This window comes from Arachis stenosperma, chromosome 5 (genome assembly GCF_014773155.1).
Source record: "Arachis stenosperma cultivar V10309 chromosome 5, arast.V10309.gnm1.PFL2, whole genome shotgun sequence".
In the NCBI taxonomy this organism is placed as follows: Eukaryota; Viridiplantae; Streptophyta; class Magnoliopsida; order Fabales; family Fabaceae; genus Arachis; species Arachis stenosperma.
The window spans coordinates 7,874,783-7,896,303 of record NC_080381.1 but is presented as its reverse complement, the minus strand read 5'-3'; the positions used below and the strand labels follow the sequence as shown (position 1 = coordinate 7,896,303).

Here is a 21,521-nt window from a genome sequence, read left to right as displayed (position 1 = left end):
AGACTTTTTCTAAACCGATTTTGTTTTGCAACATTGATCAGTTGTCACAACAAATATACATGTAACTAATTAATTTAATGAACTAACCCTAATGGCGAAGGAGTTCTGCTTCTATATATATAATTTAATAGAGAGCAAAGAATATTAAAAGCTAAGTAAGATGGCACCTGCCATGTCTAACTGAATGAAACAATTGAAGTATTCATTATTGAGCACCTAGCTAGAGACTAATATAAGATCAAATTGAAGTTGGTTAATTTATTTTGATTTGTATTAACGGTTTACTATTTTTCAAATAGAAAAAAAAATAAAACATATAACTATTAAAATCGACGGCAAAGTTGTCGCTTTTAAAAGTTAAAATAGACAAATCTAAATAATTAAATCGACGGCAAAGATGCCGATTTTATTCAAGCACATATCGACGACCTTGACGTCGATTTTATTAAACATATTATAGACAAAAGTGTTGTCGATTTTATTGAGTTAAATATCGACACAAAAGCTGTCGATTTTATTGAATCAATTATCGACAAAGATGACGTCGATTTTAAATAATAATATCGACGGCAATGTTGTCGATTTTATTAAGAATGTAAAATTCTCACACCCATATTACAGACGGAACCAACGTCGATTTTATTAAATTATTATCGACGGTTATGAAAGTCGTCGATTTTATTAGCATTTTGAAAAATCGACAGGCTTTATAGCGACCAATTGCGCCGTCTATTTTGCCGTCGAATTTCAATATTATCGACGGCTAAGCCGTCGATTTGGCTGTCGATTTTAACGACGTTTCTTGTAGTGGTATTTACTGCCCTAAATGTGCATTTCATTCTTTGCGATTTTTCGTTTTGTTGATTAATATTGTCTTTTATTGTTATATTATTTATGTAATGTTTGAACCTGTATAACCAAGTTTTTTTTATTATCCGTTTATCCAGAACATTTAAAAACTATATAACGTAATTTAATTAATTTTAATATATGTTTTTATACTATTAATACATAATATATACTAAATTCGAAATTTATTATTACATCACAATTTTATAATAAGTGATAAAATTTATTGATAATTGAATTTAATTGTATTCTAAATAAATTGAATAGATATACAAGTTTTTTTTATTAAAAATATGTATAAATAGGGCTAGAAGTGGCTCAAACTAGACTAAGTTTAAGCTCGACTTACGAAAATTGAGTTTGACTTATGACTCAACTCATTAATAATCAAACATATTTCTTAAGTTGAAGCTCGACTCACCAAATACTTATGAGATGACTTGAGCTCAAGAGATGACTTAAATAATAGAAACATAATTTATAATTCTACATCAATAAATTATAATTTATATATTTTAAAAAATATTTAAAAAGATCAATTTTATATATTGTATATCTATCAATAAATTATATATAAAAAATAAATATAAATTTTAAATAATTAAGATCATTAATATATATATATATATAATTATATTATTATTTTATATAAATATATAATATTAAAAATATAGATTAAATGCATATAGGATATGTATATTAACAATTATAGGTGATTTCTGTAGTGGCCAAGGTATTTGGGTCGACAAGGTGGCTAATAAATATGTAGCCAATTGAAGCTTGACACATGGAATGAATGTTGACTAATTCCCATATGAGTTTGACCATAGAAATAATTAGTTTGGTTAATGTGCCACGGTAAATGTGAGTAAATACCGGTAAGTAGGAAATGTAATGGATTAGTAATTGTTGTTTGTGAGGGTCATTTTTTCGAATTTCAAAATACTTGAAACGGGGGAATTAAAATAGAAATAAAAAAAAAATTAAAAAATCTCCCAAATTTTAGAATTGAATGAGCAGACCTTCAAGCAAGTTAGAGAAGTTAGGGTTTATCTTGAAGCTGTGCCAACTGTTGGGGGAGGTGATTGCATGCCATCCTTAAAGAGGCGATTGGAATCTATGCTGGTGATTTAGCGGGGAAGAGCAGAAGAATAGTAGAACAGTAGGGTTCGCACTATCGTTGCCTCTCCTCTATCTCCTTTGAAGTGCCCCTTCGATCTCTCTCAAGGGTGGAACCCCTGAACTCTAGAGGCTGGTTTTAGATCTTTTACTTGCCTGGTGTCCCTTGTATCTACTGGGTTGCATCGTTGCTCTTCGAAAACGGTGAAATTTGGCTCCTGTTCGTTCCTATTTTGTGCTCTTACATTGGTGAGTATAATTTTTTAGCTTTGTTCTATATCGGAAGAATATGCAATTATGCTGAATTTGTTGAAATGGTTGTTAATCTATTGTGTTAGGCATAGGATATACTGGTTTTGTTTCCCAAAAAATGCACAGAGTTGCTTAAATTGAATTTCCGAAAGTAAGTAAATACTTCTATTATGATGCTTAGGAATAGGATGAACCCTGTAATCGACCACTGGAAAATTTGTTTATTAGGGACTCCTTGTGATTGGAACAAAAACAGATCCTTATGACTTTACCAAGAACAGTAAACTTAATAGAATATTTAACCGTTGTCTCAGTCTTGAGGTCCCCATGCTGTAAAATCAAATGACCAAACTTATGCTTCTGAAAACAAAACTATATGCGTTTAGTATAAATGATTTTGGTTAAACTGAATTTGATATATTCTTTTAGCAATTCTCTTCCAGTCAACCTTAACCCAAAAATTAAAAATTTGTCTTCGTAATGTTAGAAACCAATGAGTCAACCAATTTATTTAGACCAAAAACTGTGATAGACTATTGACTGACGACTATGAACTTCGTTTAATGCTAATTTGTGTAGCAATTTTCTCCATTTAAGTTAATTCCATAAGCGACAATGTGTACGACATGCTTTGTTCCTCAATGGATATTTTTTTTAAATCCAGGGATGTCTGATAGTGAGTCAGATTTGGATGATGGCAGCACGTCAGAGTTGTCAGGTCATTGGACTGATGGTTGGAACACCGATTCGGGAGATGGGGATTACTTGAACGGGTTGGAGGAACCGCTGACTGAGGAAGGGGATAGTGGCCATTCCGACAGTGAATACGATGGTGGAAGCTATATGCATGCTGCTGATGCGCGAGCATCTTTCCTATCTTTTTCTAGTGAATTTGCATCTAAATTGTTGAATTTAATAAGGAATTAATTATCTTTTAGCCAATGTAGATGCTACTTTGAGTCTTTTGCAATTTTGTTTATTTTAGGTAGCATTCAGCGGAATTCGATGGAGTTTCTGCAGCACAAGAATCAAAGGAGATGGCAGCGAGGAGCGATGCGTACGCGTGACTGACGCGTACGTGTTATTTGGAGCTTTTCATGGCAACGCGTGCGCGTGACTGACGCGTACGCGTGATTTGAAGAATTGCACAGTGACGCGTCCGCATGACTTGCAAAAAAGACCATCGACGCGTACGCGTGACTAACGCGTACGCGTGACTGACGCGTACGCGTGACATGCGCCACGTGCAGAAAACACAGAAAATACTGGGGGTGATTTCTGGGCCCCATTTTAGAACCCAAATTAGGCGCGGATTCAGTGAAACCAAGTGGTCCCCACTTTACAAGACGCGGAGTAGTTAGTTAATTCTGATTTAAATTCAAATTTGAATCTGAAAATAGGAAAAGATATTATCTTAATTTTAGATATTAGATTTTAAATTAATTAGGATTAGTTATAAAAAAGAGAGACTTCTCTTCTATTGTAACATTCCATTAGGGAGATTCCATTAGGGGAATTCCATTAGGAAATTCTATACAAATTTACATTCCGCATTCCATGAGCAACTAATCCTCCATTGTTAAGGTTAGGAGCTCTGCCTATTTGTATGGATTGATTTTATTACTTTTTCTATTTTAATTCATGTGTGGATTTATAATTTAAGAATTGTTTTTGCTCTTTATCTTATGAATTTGGGTGGAACGGAAGTATGACCCTCTTTCTATTTGAGTTCTTGTAAAACTTGGAAAAGCTCTTTACTTGAACAATAGCTTGACAACATATTCTCCTAAATTTTAATTATTTGGATTTAACGGGATACGTGACATATAATCCTTTTATTTTTGGGTAATTAGCATTTTGTGGCATATAAACTGGAATTCGATCATGTAGCTTCTAATTAGAATTAATTGACCAAGGAATTGGCAGTTAATGAATTTTAGAGGAGACTAGAAAGGTCTAAGGAATTAGGGTCTAGTCACATATAGTTTGCCATAAATTAAATCCTACATGATTAAAATAGTTAGTAAGAAAAGTTAATCTCGAAAAATAGATAACTCTGAAACCTTAACAGTTTTCTCCATATTTTATTCCCAACTTATTTATTTGTCTATCCTTTTGATATTCTGAGTTCGAATTTAAACATTTTGAATATCTCAAAACTCATTTCTGCTTGCCTAACTAAGCTTATCACTCAATAATTGTTGCTTAATCTATCAATCCTCGTGGGATCGACCCTTACTCACGTAAGGTATTTCTTGGTACGATCCGGTGCACTTGCCGGTTAGTTTGTGGGTTGTAAAATACCGCACCAGCTGCCGCAGAGGATCATGCAAACTCCGAGAATGTCATGGGTAAACAATTCAGCTATCCAGACCCTGTGATTGCTTCCGTCTTGTCATCTGTAGAATTTAATGGGATTGGAGATGCGTATGCAAGCTATGTCGCGTATGCAAAGGGTATTGGTTTTGCAATGTGAAAGGGAGATTCTATTAAAGACGAGGAGGAGAATATTGTTAGGAAGTTTTTCTACTGCAATTGCCAAGGGCTGCGTGAAAAGAAGCATTACGAGCGAGTTGATAGAAAAAGGACTCATAAACCGGAGACGAGAACAAATTGCAATGCCAAGCTTGTGGTGTTTCTGGACAAAAGTTATGGGAAATGGCGGACAAAAATATTGGTCGAGGAACATAATCACGAATTGGCGCCCCAAGAGTTCACTAATGTCATGGCTCCACATAGGAAGATCCCAGAAGGGCACAAAGCGCATATACATAGAATGCATGAAGCTGGGTTCAAAACAACTCAAATAATGGGCTTCATTGCCCACATGTGTGGTGGATATCGGAATCTTAACTTCATTAGTAAGGACTTGTATAATTATATGGATGGAGTTAGGCAATCAAGGATTGTCGAGGGAGATGCAGCCGCAGCAATAAGCTACTTTAAGGGCAAGGCTGAGTTGGATCTGATGGCAGTTGTGTAGTACTCTTATTGCACTGAGAAGCACCTTGGGCACCTATTTTGGTCAGATGGTAACATGCAGCATGACTATGAATGCTTTGGTGATGTGTTAGCATTTGACTCGACGTACAGAAAAAATTTATATAACAGACCTTTTGTGATATTTTCGGGCACCAACCATCACAGACAGACAATTATTTTTGTGTTTGGTTTGCTAGAGGACGAGAAGATTTCGTCCTACAAATGGTTGTTAAGTAGCTTCTTAGAGGTAATGAGGCACAAGGAGCTGAAAGTCGTTGTCACAGATGGCGATGAATCCATGTGAGAGGCTATTAGATGTGAATTCCTTAGTGCGACACATAGACTATGCACCTGGCATCTTGCTCAAAATGCAGTTGTTAATATTAAGGACAAAGATTTTTGTGCTGTGTTTAAGACTGCTGTATATGGTCACTTTGATATGGAAGAGTTTGACAGATATTGGGTGGACATGATCACGTCATTCGGTTTAGAGGACAACGACTGGGTCGCAAAGACATACGAAAAGAGAGACAGATGTGGGCAAATGCTTATTTGTGTGAGAAGTTTTGTGCCGGCATACGAACCACTTCTCGGTGCGAGGGTATTAATTCATCACTTAAGAAATTTATCAAGTCTGGGAATTGCTTACTTGAATTGGTTGAGAACCTGGATCGAGTAGTTAAGGATTACCGGAATAACGAGTTCATTGCAGATTACAAGACTCTTTACTCAAATCCGGTGTTGATAACGGGTCTTGAAGCATTGGAAAGATCTGTGAGCAAGTTCTACACGAGAAAAATATTCTATGAGGTGCAAAAACAGATTGAGGGAGTTAGGGCATTGTTAGTGTTACACAGGGACAGTATCGGTGGCACAGAGAAGTTCATGTTCCGAAAGTATCGAAAGGCCCATCATGTATACTCGATTTTCGTCGATAGAAGTTGTGATAAGTGTGAATGTTCTTGTAAGTTGTGAGAGAGATTAGGGATACCTTTCTGCCATATATTTTGTGTCCTGAAAGAGCTAGAGAAAGAAGAATTGCCGAGCCGATTGGTCCTGCGCAGGTCGTGCAAAGATGCCAAGGTCGCCGATAGTAATAGTCAGCATGCCTCAGTCAATCCCACGAATGAATTTCGCGTTAGATACGGTGCATTGTGGAGTGCCTGCCTGTCACTGTGTTTTACAGCCGCGTAATGCACAAAAACATACAACACTGCCATGACAGAGGTTGCCAAAATGTCGATGGAGTTTGAATCTTTAGGTGGCATAGGGCAAAGGAGCAATCGTGTTCAAGTAGGGGCAGATGAAACTCACATTCTCGACCCAAAGGTTATCAGGTCCAAGGGTGCACCTCGGGGGAGCACAAATGCAAATAACGGGAGGCGTTGTAGGCGGTGCCTCGGATTAGGCCACGACAGAAGAAATTGCACTGCCATGGATGACGATGTTGTTGATGAGGTACGTATTTGTTGATAGATTCCAGGTATTCTGGTGATTCGTATGCGCCTGATGTGGTAATGCTTGACATTTATACTTGTTACTTATGTCATGATAGTTCTAGTGCATTAATATTTTGAACTATACCATTTGATTGCACAAGCGATTTATTTGTTTGCAGGGTGGTAGATCCGGATGTAGGCCAGTTTATACTTCTGGAAAGAGGTCACGACGAAACTAGGTTGATGGACATGACTGCATGTGATTGAAGTCTTTAGGTGGTTAGGAAAAATTTACATATTTGTACCTTGGTTGTCCAATGTAAATGATTCTAGTTGTGCTGTCAGTTTAGTTGGTTTTTTTGGTAGGTTAATGTGATGTAAACATTGGTTATTATGTGGTGGTTGTCCCATGAATGAGACCTTTTTGAGGCAATACGTTTAATGTTGAGTGCAAGTAGTTTGTTCTATTCCTGTCATGGCTCCTTCATTTTGATGTTAGGCATTATTAAGGCAGGTTATTTTTCCTTATCTTTTGTTACTCTGAAGAAATTTTAAGCCACGCAGTAATTTATGTCATTCACTTACTTATGTAGTTCCAAGTTTTGAATTTTTTTTTGAGCATGTCTAAACTATTGGCCATTAAAATAAGGCTATAATTGTAACTAAAAAGAATCATTACTTAACATTAGGCACTTGTGCAATCTAACTTTTCATCAATACCAAATCACTAATAAAAGGGTATAACTTTTCATCAATATCAAATCACCAATAAAAGGAGATGCATCAGGTCACACTTGAAAAAAAATATTCCATTAACTGCAATGTTGTTGGGGAGTGGAAAAAATATATTCCATTAATTACAGCGTTGTTGGTAAGTGGACCTGTATTATTAACAATTTGCCATGCATGAATGCTTTGTGTTGACAGTTTAAATGGTTGAATCTGTGAACATAAAAGGTACTGCTGATGACAGTAAGAAACTTCATCTAAAAGTTATAGTCATTGTATACAAGTATACACCAAAGTTATCGGGCAACCTTTTCTGAAGGCACACCAATAAAAGTATGCCACTCAATCCGTATTCTCTAACCATTACTAAAGGCTATGCCAACAATGTTGTAAATTAAAGCTTACAAGCCATTCAAAAAATATATATGTCCGGTAGCATCAAATCCACATAACATGTTAAACATCACATGTGCTGCAGCACAAACAGATAAGTTTTCACTTACATATTGGTTACACAAATGACCTTACAAAATAGCACAACTAAAAAAGTCCTTGAACGGAACAAAAGTTTGTATGCCTGAAACTAAAGAAATAGATTCAGCGGCAAAGTACGCCTTCCGGATTGCTATCATGGAGCAATTGTGAAACTCCTCCAGTAATTTAGAGCTGTTTCAACGGTTTCCATTTTGTTATCATTGTGATACTTTAAAACCATGTCGATTGCAAGGCGCATCCTGCTGTAATTAGTCACAAACTGAAATGCCTATAATAATCACAAGCGCACTATGGGTTAGGATACGCAGTAGTACAACTTTACATTTGACGATAATTCATACAAGCTCATTGGGAAGTGAGGTAATTCGTTATAGTTGCATGTAAGGTAAGTGCAGATGATACCTCGACATCGTAGTTATAGAACAAGTGGTACATGATCATCCACTGCGCAACAAATACGCCACAATCATTGCTATTCGGGTTATTGGCCCCATGTTTGAAAACAAGACCAATCAAGTCACTCAATCAGATTTCAATTTGTTTTAACCAATTGAAGTAATGTAATAGTTGCAACCATTAAATATAAATTTTACTTTGTTCTACGTCTAAATAATTCACATTTCAGGAAGTTGTTGGACAACCTCAGGCTCCTTTATGTCAAACTCAATGCATTCTATTTTGTCAGTATCCGCATTAGCATACCAAGCACGGTCATCCAAGAGATCATCCAGAAATATTGCATGTGTAACAATAATCATTCATTTGTGTTAATTATGTCTAGTTTAACGCAAGAATTAGGTTGGGAATTTAAAAAATAACTCTAACGAATGGTCCAGAATTAAACTATCGCAACAAGCACTTATCGCAAACACAGCAACCTTAATTTTGAATTTCAACATGTGAACTGTTTTTGCATGTGATTTTATTATCTAGGTAGAGGAAGATCCAGTTAATCCAACCGTAAATTAAGACTGCAAAGTTGCTTTAATCATGACTTTTGGATTTTTTCAACCAAATTGAAATGGTTAGTATTCTACAATATAAATCACCCATTCTTTTTAACTCATGGCAGTACATTTGATGTGGATATTAAAGGAAGACACCAGGATTCCACTGGTGCAGGCCTTTAATTCAACACCCCATGGCTAGTAGTTATGTCAACACTAATGCAACTTGATCTACTGTTACATATTAAGGTCATGTAGGATAGAAATGGGGACATATGCTTTTTTCAAAAAATCGTTCATTGTCATTACTACGAAGTGAGGCTATTTAAACCTTACGGAATAAGAACATTACCAATTTTGGATCTGTCGACGTCTCTTTGACCTGGCTGTTGGGGACCGCAGCGAGTCAAGATACACCAGTTGCTTTTGTGAGAGGTCAATGATAATAAGAAACCAATGGTTATCGCACCACATAGGGCAGTAAATCTACCACAAAATTACCGGAGACATAGTGTGAAATTAGTCAGTGGTCATGTAGGCAGCATGCAGAAATTTAATCATGTTTAGGTACCTTCAGCACTTCATCGGCGTAGCCCATGAAGTCCTTGCGCATAGCAGAAATGGTTGCTTCAGGTATAGGTCCTCGCCCAGTCGTTATTTGCTACAAATTGAAAATATTACATCGCCAATCAGAGTTTCGGTTAATTAAAAACCACATGTACAGGGACAGATCAACTTTGGAGATTGTGAGGGGGGGGGGCAAGTACCCCTTTAAAATGTTATAGCGGCACATGTAGTACATGGGATAAAAATTTTATTTGCCTCCACTCAATAAATAAGTTTGACCCCGATATAAGTTTTTTTAATCAACCTCTATTTCCATAATGTACAGAGAAAAAATCTAACTATTTTATAACAATATCATGTTGATTATAATAATAACCAAATAATCAGAATAAAAAGATAATAAAAAATTAAGTCAGTAATTTAATTTTAAGTATTAAAAGTCATGTTTTTTTAATGCTCTCTAAAATTCTAATCCTCTTCACTTGTTCTTTCTTAACTCTGTATTTCCTAGAAAACCTACTTAACTTCATTCTTTAAATTCTTTCGATTCAATTAAGATTTATTATTTAATTTTATATATTTTAGGCCTTCGATTATTTTGCATGTTATTTTGTAATTATATTTCTGTATATTTTTTTATTACATGGTTGATTATTATTGAATAATCAGATCCATGAGTAATTTAAATTTGAAAATCTAGTTATATTAGCTAACGATAGAGAACAGTTAAAATGAAAAATAACATTCAAATATACGGATATTTATTCATGTTTCTTCTAATGAAGTTAGTTCTAGCTTCTTTAGTATTAACGACATCAATTAAAAAAAATTAATTATTTATATTATAAAGAGTCAATTTCGTCGTTGTGTAAGACATGAAATTGGACCTGATTATTTATTAATATATATTAAAAATGAAACATTTAATTGTATTCATAATGAAAGAATTATTCAAACTTTTCAAACGGTGTAATTATCCGTCACATCTCATGTATCACAGGCATTCGCTACTTTCCAGTTTATCCCCTGTTGCAGTTGATCAATGTAAACTAGATTATAAGGTTTGGAAACAAACCACAAATGTTGTTGAAAGATACCACTGCAGCCTTGTCGAGTCAAACGCAAGCATCCTTGCCAGCAGAATCAGCACCTGCGTTAAAAAAATGGCATCAAGAAGAGATCGTGCTGCCAAAACTAGATAACAGGCACAAACTTTAGACAGTTATGGATGTGTCACATACATCATCCAGTATTTGCTTTCCCGGCTCTAATATCCTCAGTGCCTTCCATGTCATCACACAGTGCGGATTCGGAACAAGCATCTCCATGAATTCATTAATCATATCAAAGTTAATGAGTAAACTACTAAATAAGTGTTTTGTCCTCCAACATGAACCACTTTTGATGGGGAAATATTTGGAACAGGGATTAAATTGGATATATTGCCTTTTTAAAAATACTTGGCAGATTCAATTTTATCTCCCGTGACCAAGTCAAGTGATTAGTTTCCACGATATTTGAACCTATGTATACAATTGCAGTTTCTAGTGCCATCATGTATACAAGTGTGGATACATAAAACTCACTCTTGATCCAGTTTGTGTTAAAGATATAGGAGGCGATGGCCAAGTGTAAGCCTTCTATCTCCATGTCGAGTGTAGGTTGAAATGAGACCGGCATACCCTGAAAAATGATAGCAGGATTTAAATTCATTCAGAAACAGAAACAGTTGACATGAAATAGAACGAATTCAACTACCACCTCAATGTTAAAGCAACAAACCTTGGGTATTGTTTTACCAATGTCTCCCGCCATAAAATTGCTATCCAGGTTCCGATGCAGCATGAACTTCTATTGAAGGTTCCTTACTCGAGCAATCTTCACGGTCGTGTTCGTGACATACGAGCTTTTGGGTCCGTGACATCCAGGTGAACTCATCGAAGCCGGAAACAAATTACGCCTCCCCTAGGACCGGACTTCGGCATAGCAATCTTGAAGGACGCCTTTTTTTCCCTGCCTCGGCTGAACTTGAATGACCCATCGTCTGAGTTGGTGATATGATTCATCTTTGGATCATAATCTAGGTCATCATTCCTGTTGTAATTGGTCCTGGTCTTACGCCGTTTGTAGGTTCTTAGCCCTGGGGTGTCCGTCTTGTTCGGGGGTTCTGTTGTAGTCGTCCCCCTGTTTTTAGACCAAATGATGTACCGGGAGTTGTTACCAACCATTGGCGAACCGTCCTTCCCACTTATGGCTTGCTGGAGCATTTCGAGCACATCGTGATTGAATTGCCCTTGTTTTGCGATTATAGCCTTTAGGTCATCTATCTGTTGTTGGATCTTCACAACTTGAGAAGCCACATTTAAGCGGTCACCTACCTGTCGAACCCGGTGGCTGTTTTCTTTCCTACACAAAGACAATTGTTTGTTTAATGAATTTGCTGTCGAGAATGAAATTGTGTGTACACAACTCCAACATGAGCTCCAATAGTCGAAAAAAGTTTCAAAACCAAATGAAGTAGAAAATAATTACCTCTGCTATTCCGGTGGGGTTTGGGTATGTCTTAAGCTGGTTTTGAGGAGTGGGTTGCTGTTCAAAGGCTTTGTTGCAAGCCATTCTTGAATTTCGTCGTCGTCGGAGGAAACCTCCACCGGCCCATCAAGTAACTCCATCTCCTTCTCCATTTTACCGTTAACCTGCAGACAACCATTTTCCTCAGCATTCTAGTCTAAGAAATTGGGTGCCGTTAATTGGGTGACAAAGTCGTGGGTTCGTGTGCTAGTGGATGTCAGGCAAAGGTCACTGTATTTAGGTGCAGGATCAAAGTCACCTACTGATTTGCATGAACCCTAATTCAGTTAACATGATGTGAATACCCTTGCATGACATTACGACTCCATTTTGCTTCAATCCCCCCTTACAAGTAAAATAACGTCGTTTCAGATGTCCTATGTGGAGCTGGCAGCGCCAAGTCAGCGCTCCGCCTGCTGACTAATGCTAAAATTGGGTAAAAGGATGTGTATGTTGTCTGAAGTTTAAACTGGATGGTATATTTAATGTAATTGAAAGCTGAAGACAATATTGGTGCACGAGCCCAATCTAAATGACCACTTTAGGGATTTACTTAACCGATCTATCTGATTCTAAAATATATTAAATTAGAATTTAAAATTAAATATTATTTTATTTAAACCAATAAATATATATAACTCTAAATTATTGTAATTATTCACACACACAAAATAAAAATATTTTATAATTAAAAATATTAATAAAATTTATTAAAAATTATTATTTTTAATTTTATTTAATATATTCTATAATAAATAAATATTAAATAAAATATATTTAAACGGTTTAAATTAATTATTTTTTGTTTCTTTAGTATGATTGTAAAGAGAATTTGAGACATGCAACTAAATAAAAATAAGATATGATTGGATTGTCTTTATTATTGCTGTTGTGTATTATTTATTTTGTCCAGGCACATAGAAATCCACCCATGCCATCACAAACTAGAAGCATCAAAAGGAGTATAACGACAAAGATAATAGAGCATATATAACTATCAAGTTATTTATTATTTTGTCAATTATTTAAATTATTGGCGTTACTATGGTGAAGTTTGTGAAAAAAGGGAAAAAAATGCAAGATCATAAAAAAACAAGAATTAAATCACATACTACAAAAAAAAATTACTAAGAAAGACAAAAATAAAAGTTTACAAATCCAAATTTGTGACACATTCATCACATTTCATATTTAGTCAGATAAATATATAATTTATTTTTATTTAAATTTTTATTAAATATTTCAAGCATATATTATATTAAAAACAATATAAAAATTTGTAGTACAAATAAAAGAATAATTTCTTAAACAATTATTTATTAAGTAATAAATTCAAAAATCAACTAATTTAAATTAAAAAAAAACATCATTCAATTGTGCAAATAACTATTTTCGATCGAAAAAAAATTATTTAAATAAATTACACTTAAATTGATAATTAAAATTCATTTGCAATGGTCTTTAAAAAAAGAATGATTTTATCTTAAACTCAAATATTTCGCAATTAAGTTATTGTTTCATGCAAAATAAATTTCACTTCTTCTTCTCACGTTCCAAAAAGAAAGATTTTACATATAATTAAAAACAAAAAAGTTTAAGGATCAACCATTTTGTTGTGATAAAAATAAATATCCATTCTTTAATAAGTTGAACAGTTCAGTTTTTCAATAAGGAAAGAGTTCAAATTCTTAAAATAAATTACATTCATAAAATTTAAAAATAAAAAATTTGTTACATATATAAATAAAAGTCTCAGACAATAGACACATTACAATAATATAAACACTTCTCTTTATATATATGCTGTAATATAGAAAAGTTAATATATATATATATATATATATATATCATCTTAATTATATTAAAATAACAATATTAGTGAATATTATTATTAAAATTTTTATTTATACTTTTTTATTTTATATTTATTTTCTCTTCCTTATTTATTTATTTCACAACACGTATTATTAGTACGAGACTCTAATCAAAATTTAGGAAGATTCAGGTAATAAATTTTTATTATGTTAAAGCTCTCTTAATTTAAATTTGATACTCTTGATATATATAGAAAGTAGAAATAACTATTTATCATGGATATTAGATGTCGAAATTCATCTTAATTCAATGGATTTTGGAAATACCATTAACATTGAAAATAAAGCATCCTAGAAGGATAAAGCCAAAGTTATGATCTTCTTTCGTGGTCATCTTGACGAAAGATTGAAAAATGAATATTTCACACTAAAATATCCTGCAGAGATGTGGAAGAATATTGAAGAAAGGAATTAATCATCAAAAGACAGTGATACTTCCTAAAACCCGATATGAGTGGACACTTTTGCATCTACAAGATTTTAAATCTATAAATGAATACAATTCAACAATGTTTCGAATTATCTCACGAATGAAATTATGTAAAAAAAAAACTGATAATGACATGTTAGAAAAAATTTTCTCGACATTCCATGCCTTGAATGTGCTCCTATAGTAGCAGTATCGAGAAAAAGAATTTAAAAATTATTTTGAGCTAATTTCTTGCCTTCTTGTTACTGAACATAACAATGAATTATCTTTAAGAAATCATAAAGCGCGTCCAACTGGTGCCACCCCACTTCCTGAAACAAATGCGAAAAATTATAACTCTAGAAGAGGTAAATGACAAGATTTTGGTAACAAGAAAAATTATGGAAGAAAGAAACACTACAAAATTAATATTTAATTTTGGGAGTATTTTAGTGGAGGTTTTAAAAACCTCTACAATATAATTTATTTATGGCAATTTAAAAAACCTCCACTAATAATTAATATAGAATTAAAATGCAAAATTCTCTCCAAAAACATTATTTCCTATTTTCGCATAAATGAGAGACTGGTTAGCGGAGGAGAGAACAGCTGAAACCGTAAATTCTCTACCACCATTTTTGCCACCGTTCCTGCTGCCATTTTTGCCGCCTGCTCCATTACCATTGTCGTGTCCGTTGTAGTAGAGACCTTTTGGATTGAGCCACCTATTTTATCAACGTGTTTTCAGATCTGTCTCTCTATATTGTCGTTGCTATCACGGTTGCCACCACAATTTTCGCCGCCGTTACCGCCACAGTTTCTCGTGTCGATGCCACCGTAGTTGCCGTAGTACAACGCATTTTCAGATCTGTTCACTCCCGAGTTTATTCTTCAACGGCGCTTTCTCTCACTCCAATTTCTCCTTTGAACTGTCATTGATACTTCTTTTTCTTCTTCTTCCCTATTAATTTGATGATATTTCTTCTTTGTTAACAATAAATTTCTTCTCTGTCTCGCCTCCTCAGTTCTGTTACAACTTTTTCATTGGTATCCCCTCTTGTTCTGTATTTTTTTTTAGGTGAATGCTATGGTGCCTATAATGTGGTGCCTATCTACTAAAAATGGTTAAAAGTTATTATTTTATTTAAAAAGTATAAAAATAAATAATTTTTAAAAAATCAAAACTTACTACAAAAAATAAGTTAGGCAACATTTAGGAAAAAATTTATAGACACCATAGAATTGGCATTTTTTTATTATTTTTCATTTGTGTTGATAAAGGAGTATTGGAAACAAGGCAGGAAAGACACGATGATTGATCATTAAAGCTGTTTTGTTTCATGCCAGTAGATTTTAAGTTTTGGCAGAATAATACTCTCTCTCTCTCTCTCTCTCTTTGTAGGGATCTCCTGGGATTGAAGATAACGGCAAGTCTGAGGCGCATTTGACTTCAGCTGCTGCTTCTGTGGAGGGTTAAAATCAGGATGCTTGTGACAATTCTTGCAGCATCTGTCTTGAAGCCTTCTGTGACAATGATCCTTCCACCATATGACCCTAATTTTTTTTATCATGTGTTCATTTCTTTGGATGACTTTTGTTTGACTCTTTTGATCATGCTGGTTTCTTTCACCCTTTCTGCAGGTGACAAGTTGCAAGCATGAGTTTCATTTTCAGTGCATTCTGGAATGGTATTGTTCTTTGGCTTTCTCTGTTAACTGTTTAGTCCTGTATTATAGTGAGAATTATGGATATTCATTTGGCATTTCAGTCTTGTTGCACCATTTTTATGCTTTGGTGAATTCATCTTGTTGTACCATTTTTATGCTTTGAAGAAAGTTCTTACTGGCAAAGCTTCACATGAAGTCCTATTAAGAATTGCTCATGCGGTAGGTACCACCATATCCTTCTTCTTTGGTATCTGTCTCAAGAAGACTAATAGTGGTTTATTTGCTTAATATATCAATTTTGGTCCTGTTTTTCAGAATATGATTGTGACATCAGTGTCCACTTCTTTAGAACCTGAACAAGTTGTTGATGATGAAGAAACGGCTCACCATGTTGCCATTAGGAGCTGGAATTCATACACAAGAGTAGCAGTACTGTTGGCTATAGACCCAATGTCTTCTCAACCACTCTCTCCCGTCTCATTGCCACCAACTCTTACCAATTCCTCATTCCCTTCATTCCCATCCGAGATACTCTCTTTATCATCTTTTCCTCCATCGAAATTTCCAACCCCAACTAGTAAAAATATGAAAGATCTTGTTAGTATTTTCATGTGTTTTCTCTGTCTTTCTAATATCATCCACTGTATTCTAATGATACTGATCTTTGTTTCTGGTGTAACTTTCTGCTTTTGGCAGGGAAATGGCCAGTGCTGGTTTATCTGGAGCTCTTTCGTCAGGAATTGGAAATTTGAGCCATCTCTGAACATTGTGAGTGTCTCTCTTATTCTCCACATAAATTGCCTATACTTTTCAAACTTAATGGTGAATTGTGGTGTATTTTTTACTCAGAAGTATCTGAAAGATGCCTTGTTTATTATGCTTTTTGTTCAAAAATAGTCATAATAATCTTCCACTAATTTTTAATAGATGCCAAACAATGGTAGGAGAAAAATAAGTAGTCATAACTGCAATGAACTCATTTTATCATGTGACTAAGTGAGTTTTTCATTGCTGAACTTAGGTTACTGCAGAACAATCAGTTATTTGGTCCTATCCCAGCTGAGATAGGCAAGTTGTCAGAGCTTCAAACTCTAGACCTTTCCAGTAACCAGTTTGTTAGAGAAATTCCTAGTTCTTTGGGTTTATTGTCTCAACTAAGTTACTTGTGAGTGTGTCTTAACAAATAGATAGATGATGATGTTATTTTAACCCTGTTTTTTTTGTTCCCCTTAAATTTTAATTTTATTCATTAGTGTTTCTCTAACTCCATGGTTCCTAATTCAATCGTGCCAAGCTTTTCAGGCGGCTCAACAAAAAAAATCTATCTGGACAGATTCCTCCACTTGTTGCTAACTTGACAGGTCTTTCATTTTTGTATGTCCTCTACTCCTCTATGAAACTTTGTAATAACTTTACCTCCTAAATCAGTCCAATATAGTTCCATAACCTTATATTGTTTGTAGGGACTTGTCATTTAATAATCTCAGTGGTCCTACTCCAAAAATTTTGGCAAAAGGTTACAGGTGAGTTCTTTAATTGTATCAGATTTTTTGCCTAGATATGCAACAGCTAAATTCTGATTATCCAATGGTGCGTTTCTGTAATTTTATATATTTGCGTTGAATTATAGGAACCTTATCCGAGTGAGTACCAATGGCACAATCAATGGCAGAGTTTGATGAGGTACTTTCATTTGTAATGTGCACCTCACCTGATGATATTTCTTTTTGTACTGTATTAAGGTAAAAATGTAATTTTAATATTTCTAAATTTCAATGCAGGTTGTGTCCACGTGTAAGAGGTTTAAAGTGTGTGAAAAGGCTCTAGAAGAAACGAAAGATTTGATTAGGTTTCAGTGCTTGTTCATCCTTTTTAGTGACTTATAGACAATTGAAGTGTGTTTGATACCTCCACCGGTAACACCCTAAACAATAATAATAATCATCCTCAAAAATCTGCCTCTGTAGTTCATTATTATTAGCTATCTATCTAGTTGCATTAACGCTAATTACTATTTATTAGTGTTATATGTGACTAAGTGTTTAAAAAAATAGTTTAGATTAGTCTTTAAAACACAAAATATGACCAAATTTCTATGAACACTTGAAAACTATATTTCATTGATTTTGAACAGTAAATAGCTAAGTTGCATTGCAGGCCAAGTAGCAAACAAAGTATGAAGCTTTTTGTTTTTAAACTTATTATTATTATTTTGAAAGTAGAAATAAAACAAAAAAAGATTTGCAAGTATATATCAGGCGACTGAACAATTTAAATGTTTCAATAGATGCAGTTCAAAAATTTTAAAACAAAAAACACTATAAAAACAAAGTTTTTACCCCCAATAATTATCTTGATTATGGTTTTGGTTTGATTGTATTTTATTGTTGTTTTGGTAACCAATTTTGTTCTTTATTGTTCTTGACTGTCTATTAGTACTATTGTATTGCAAATTAATGGCTTTTCAAGCTAACTAGCTACTATGCACATCAATCAAGTCCTGCTGCAGTTAAGTTTAAATATGAGAGAATCTGAGTTAATATGCGATTCATTCTTTTACTATATGTTATTAGTGAAGATCAACTTTCAAAAAGTATTAACATTTAACATTATAAGCTCTCTGCTATTTATTATAAGCTCTCTGCTAAATTAACATTTAATACAATAATAAGAGATATATATTAAGTGTGTGACATGTTAAATATATTATTTTAATCCTAAGTGGGTTTGTGTGGCAGAAAATTAAAATAATGTGTGATATTTTATATTCATCTTGAGGCAGTTCAACATCTTGCTAGGGGTGCTGATATTAAGGTAAATAGTTTCTACAAATATGTTACTAATCCAATCCTATTTAGCTAATTCCCATTATGATAAGATTGTTTATATTTTATAGGGCTGAGAAACTGTGCTGGACAAGGCCATGCATACTGATCCAAATTGCTCAGGGTACTCAAAATACTGATCTAAATTGCAGTTGCTGTTTCTCAAACAGCTTCAATTATATGGAAAGCAAGTAGTTCATTTGAGGTTTAGTTACTTTAAAATTCTCTGTAGTTTCATTGAACTTCCATATTAGATTTGAAATAGCTTTTTTTTGTGGATATTATTATAAGTTAGTGAAAAAACAAACCTGCTTCAGTTGCTCAATTTTTGAAGAACACTCCCAATCTGGATAAGGTTGTAACTTTCATGTAGTGCAATTTAATTCTAGATTCATGTTTGTTCTTATAATATATACCTCTTGGTTGTATTGGGGTAAAAAATTATAAATGGAAGCTCAATGGAATTGATCCATGTGTATTTTGACTCATGTGCAAAAAACACTGTTGGTGTTGAATTTTGATAGAAAATTCTATGATTGATAAGTAGCTAATTAATGAGATGAGAATATATAAACGAGATGAGATTAATGAATGATTTGAAATCAAAAATAAATAAATAATTACAGGATTTGTGGAGGTTTGAAAATCTCACAAAATAGTTAATTTTTGTTAAATTAAAAAATTAATTTGTAGGAGTTTTAAACCGTCACAAAAGTAATTTAAAATTGCCACAAAATACAATATAAACCCCCACTAAACACACACAAAACCCCCACAAAAGACCTCGTGGCACCTCAAATTTTGGAGGTTTTGGAAACCCCCACAAACTATTTGGTGGGGGTTATAAACCTCCACAAATAGGAGAAAAAATCTCCACAAATAAACAAAAATCTTGTAGTGAAAATTTATATTTACAAGAAAAGATCTCACTAAAAGTGGGATAAAGAAAGAAATAATGGGCAAAATAAATCAATAGAAGATAAATATTTTTGTTGTGGTGGAAAGGGTCATTGCTCTTGTACCTATCGTACTCCAAAACACTTAGTTGATCCTTATCAACCATCCTTGAGAAAGAATGACAAAGAAAATGAGAAAAAAATTGTTTCAAAGCTAAGAATGTTTCTAAAATTACATCACTCATTATGAAGTATCTGATTTTTTTGAAGATCCTAAAGAAAATATTAGTCATTTAATTAATAATAAAAAAGTATAAATATTTGAGTTTGTTAAGTATTTATGTAAATAAATAATGTAAGAAACTTTTAGTTAAGTTTTATTTTCTATGTATTTAAATTTCAAGTATGATGTATATAAATAATGTTTAATAAAATATTAATGTTTATGTTTAAGAATTTCAAAATCACTAAATGTGTCAAGTTTTATAATAATAATAATAAATTTAGTATATGATACTATTTTATATACAATGACAAATAGTTTCCATTAGGAATATAATTTTACTGCGATGTACTTTACTTATTTTATGATATGATTTTATTATTATTATTTGTCTTTGAAAAAAATAGTAAGAACATATAACAAAGATGTTTATCTTGTGGATAGCGCAAATTCGTATACCATTCTCAAAAGTAATATAATTTTACTTATTTTGTACCAAAAGAAATATGTTTATACAATTATTGGTTCAGGTAATATGATAGAAGGCATTGGAAAAGTTATAATTTTGTTTCTGGATGAAGAAAATTCATAATAAATAATGCACTATTATCTATTAAGTCTCTAAAAAACTTGTTGAGTTTTAAAGATATTCGTAGAAATGGATATTATAATGAAACAATAAATGAGAAAAATTATAAGTACTTATATATCACAACTTATGATTCAAATAAAAAGGTTATATTAGAAAAGTTATCCTCACTTTCATTCGAATTATTTTATACTAAAATTAGAGCAATTGAATCACATGCCATTGTAAACTATAAGTTTACTAGTCCAAATGAATTCATAATTTGGCATGATCGATTGAGTCATCCTAAAACGACAATGATACGAAGAATTATTAAAAATTTTCATGGATATTCACTAAAAAAACCAGAAGATTCTTAAATCTAGTGAATTTTGTTGTGCTGTATGTTCTCAGAAAAAACTAATTTTAAGGTCATCACCAGTAAAGATTGGATTTGAGTCTCGTGAATTTCTAGAAAGGATTCAATGCAATATATGTAAACCTATTCATCTATCTTGTGGATTTTTTTGATATTTTATGGTCATATTAGACGCATCTTCGAGATGATCACATGTGTGCTTATTATCTTCTTGCAACCTGGCGCGAGATTACTTGCACAAAATATTTGATTAAAAGCACAATTTTTTGGAAAATTCAATCAAAAAATTCATCTTGATAATGCTGGTGAATTCACCTCTCAAGCTTTCGGTGCTTATTATATGCCCAATGGTATAAGTGTTGAACATCTAGTAGCTCATTTTCATACACAAAATAGACTAGTAGAGTCACTTATTAAACGACTCCAATTGATTGCTAGATCCTTACTTATGAAAATAAGTCTCCAACCTCTACTTGAGGGCATGCCATTTTACTTGCTGCAGCAACTTATTCGTTTAAGACCAATAAGTTGCCGTTAATTCTCTCGTCTGCAATTAGCTTTTTGTCAACAATCAAATATTTTTCACTTGAGAATATTCGGGTTTGTGATATGTGTTTCAATTGTCCCGTCTTATTGTACCAAAATAGGACCTCAAAGAAAATTGAGGATATATGTTATATATGATTCTTTCTCTATAGTGAGGTATCTTGAGATACAAACTGGAGATGTA

The 21,521-nt window shown here is 33.3% G+C and overlaps 1 protein-coding gene across 1 annotated transcript; it reads left to right on the top strand.

The window, feature by feature from the left end:
* The first annotated feature begins 2,886 nt into the window (after window positions 1-2,886).
* On the top strand, window positions 2,887-5,203 carry LOC130980359 (uncharacterized). The gene is made up of 2 exons (XM_057904051.1): window positions 2,887-3,084; window positions 4,700-5,203. The coding sequence occupies exons 1-2, from the start codon at window positions 2,887-2,889 to the stop codon at window positions 5,201-5,203; spliced, it is 702 nt and encodes a 233-aa protein (XP_057760034.1).
* The last annotated feature ends 16,318 nt before the right edge of the window (window positions 5,204-21,521 follow it).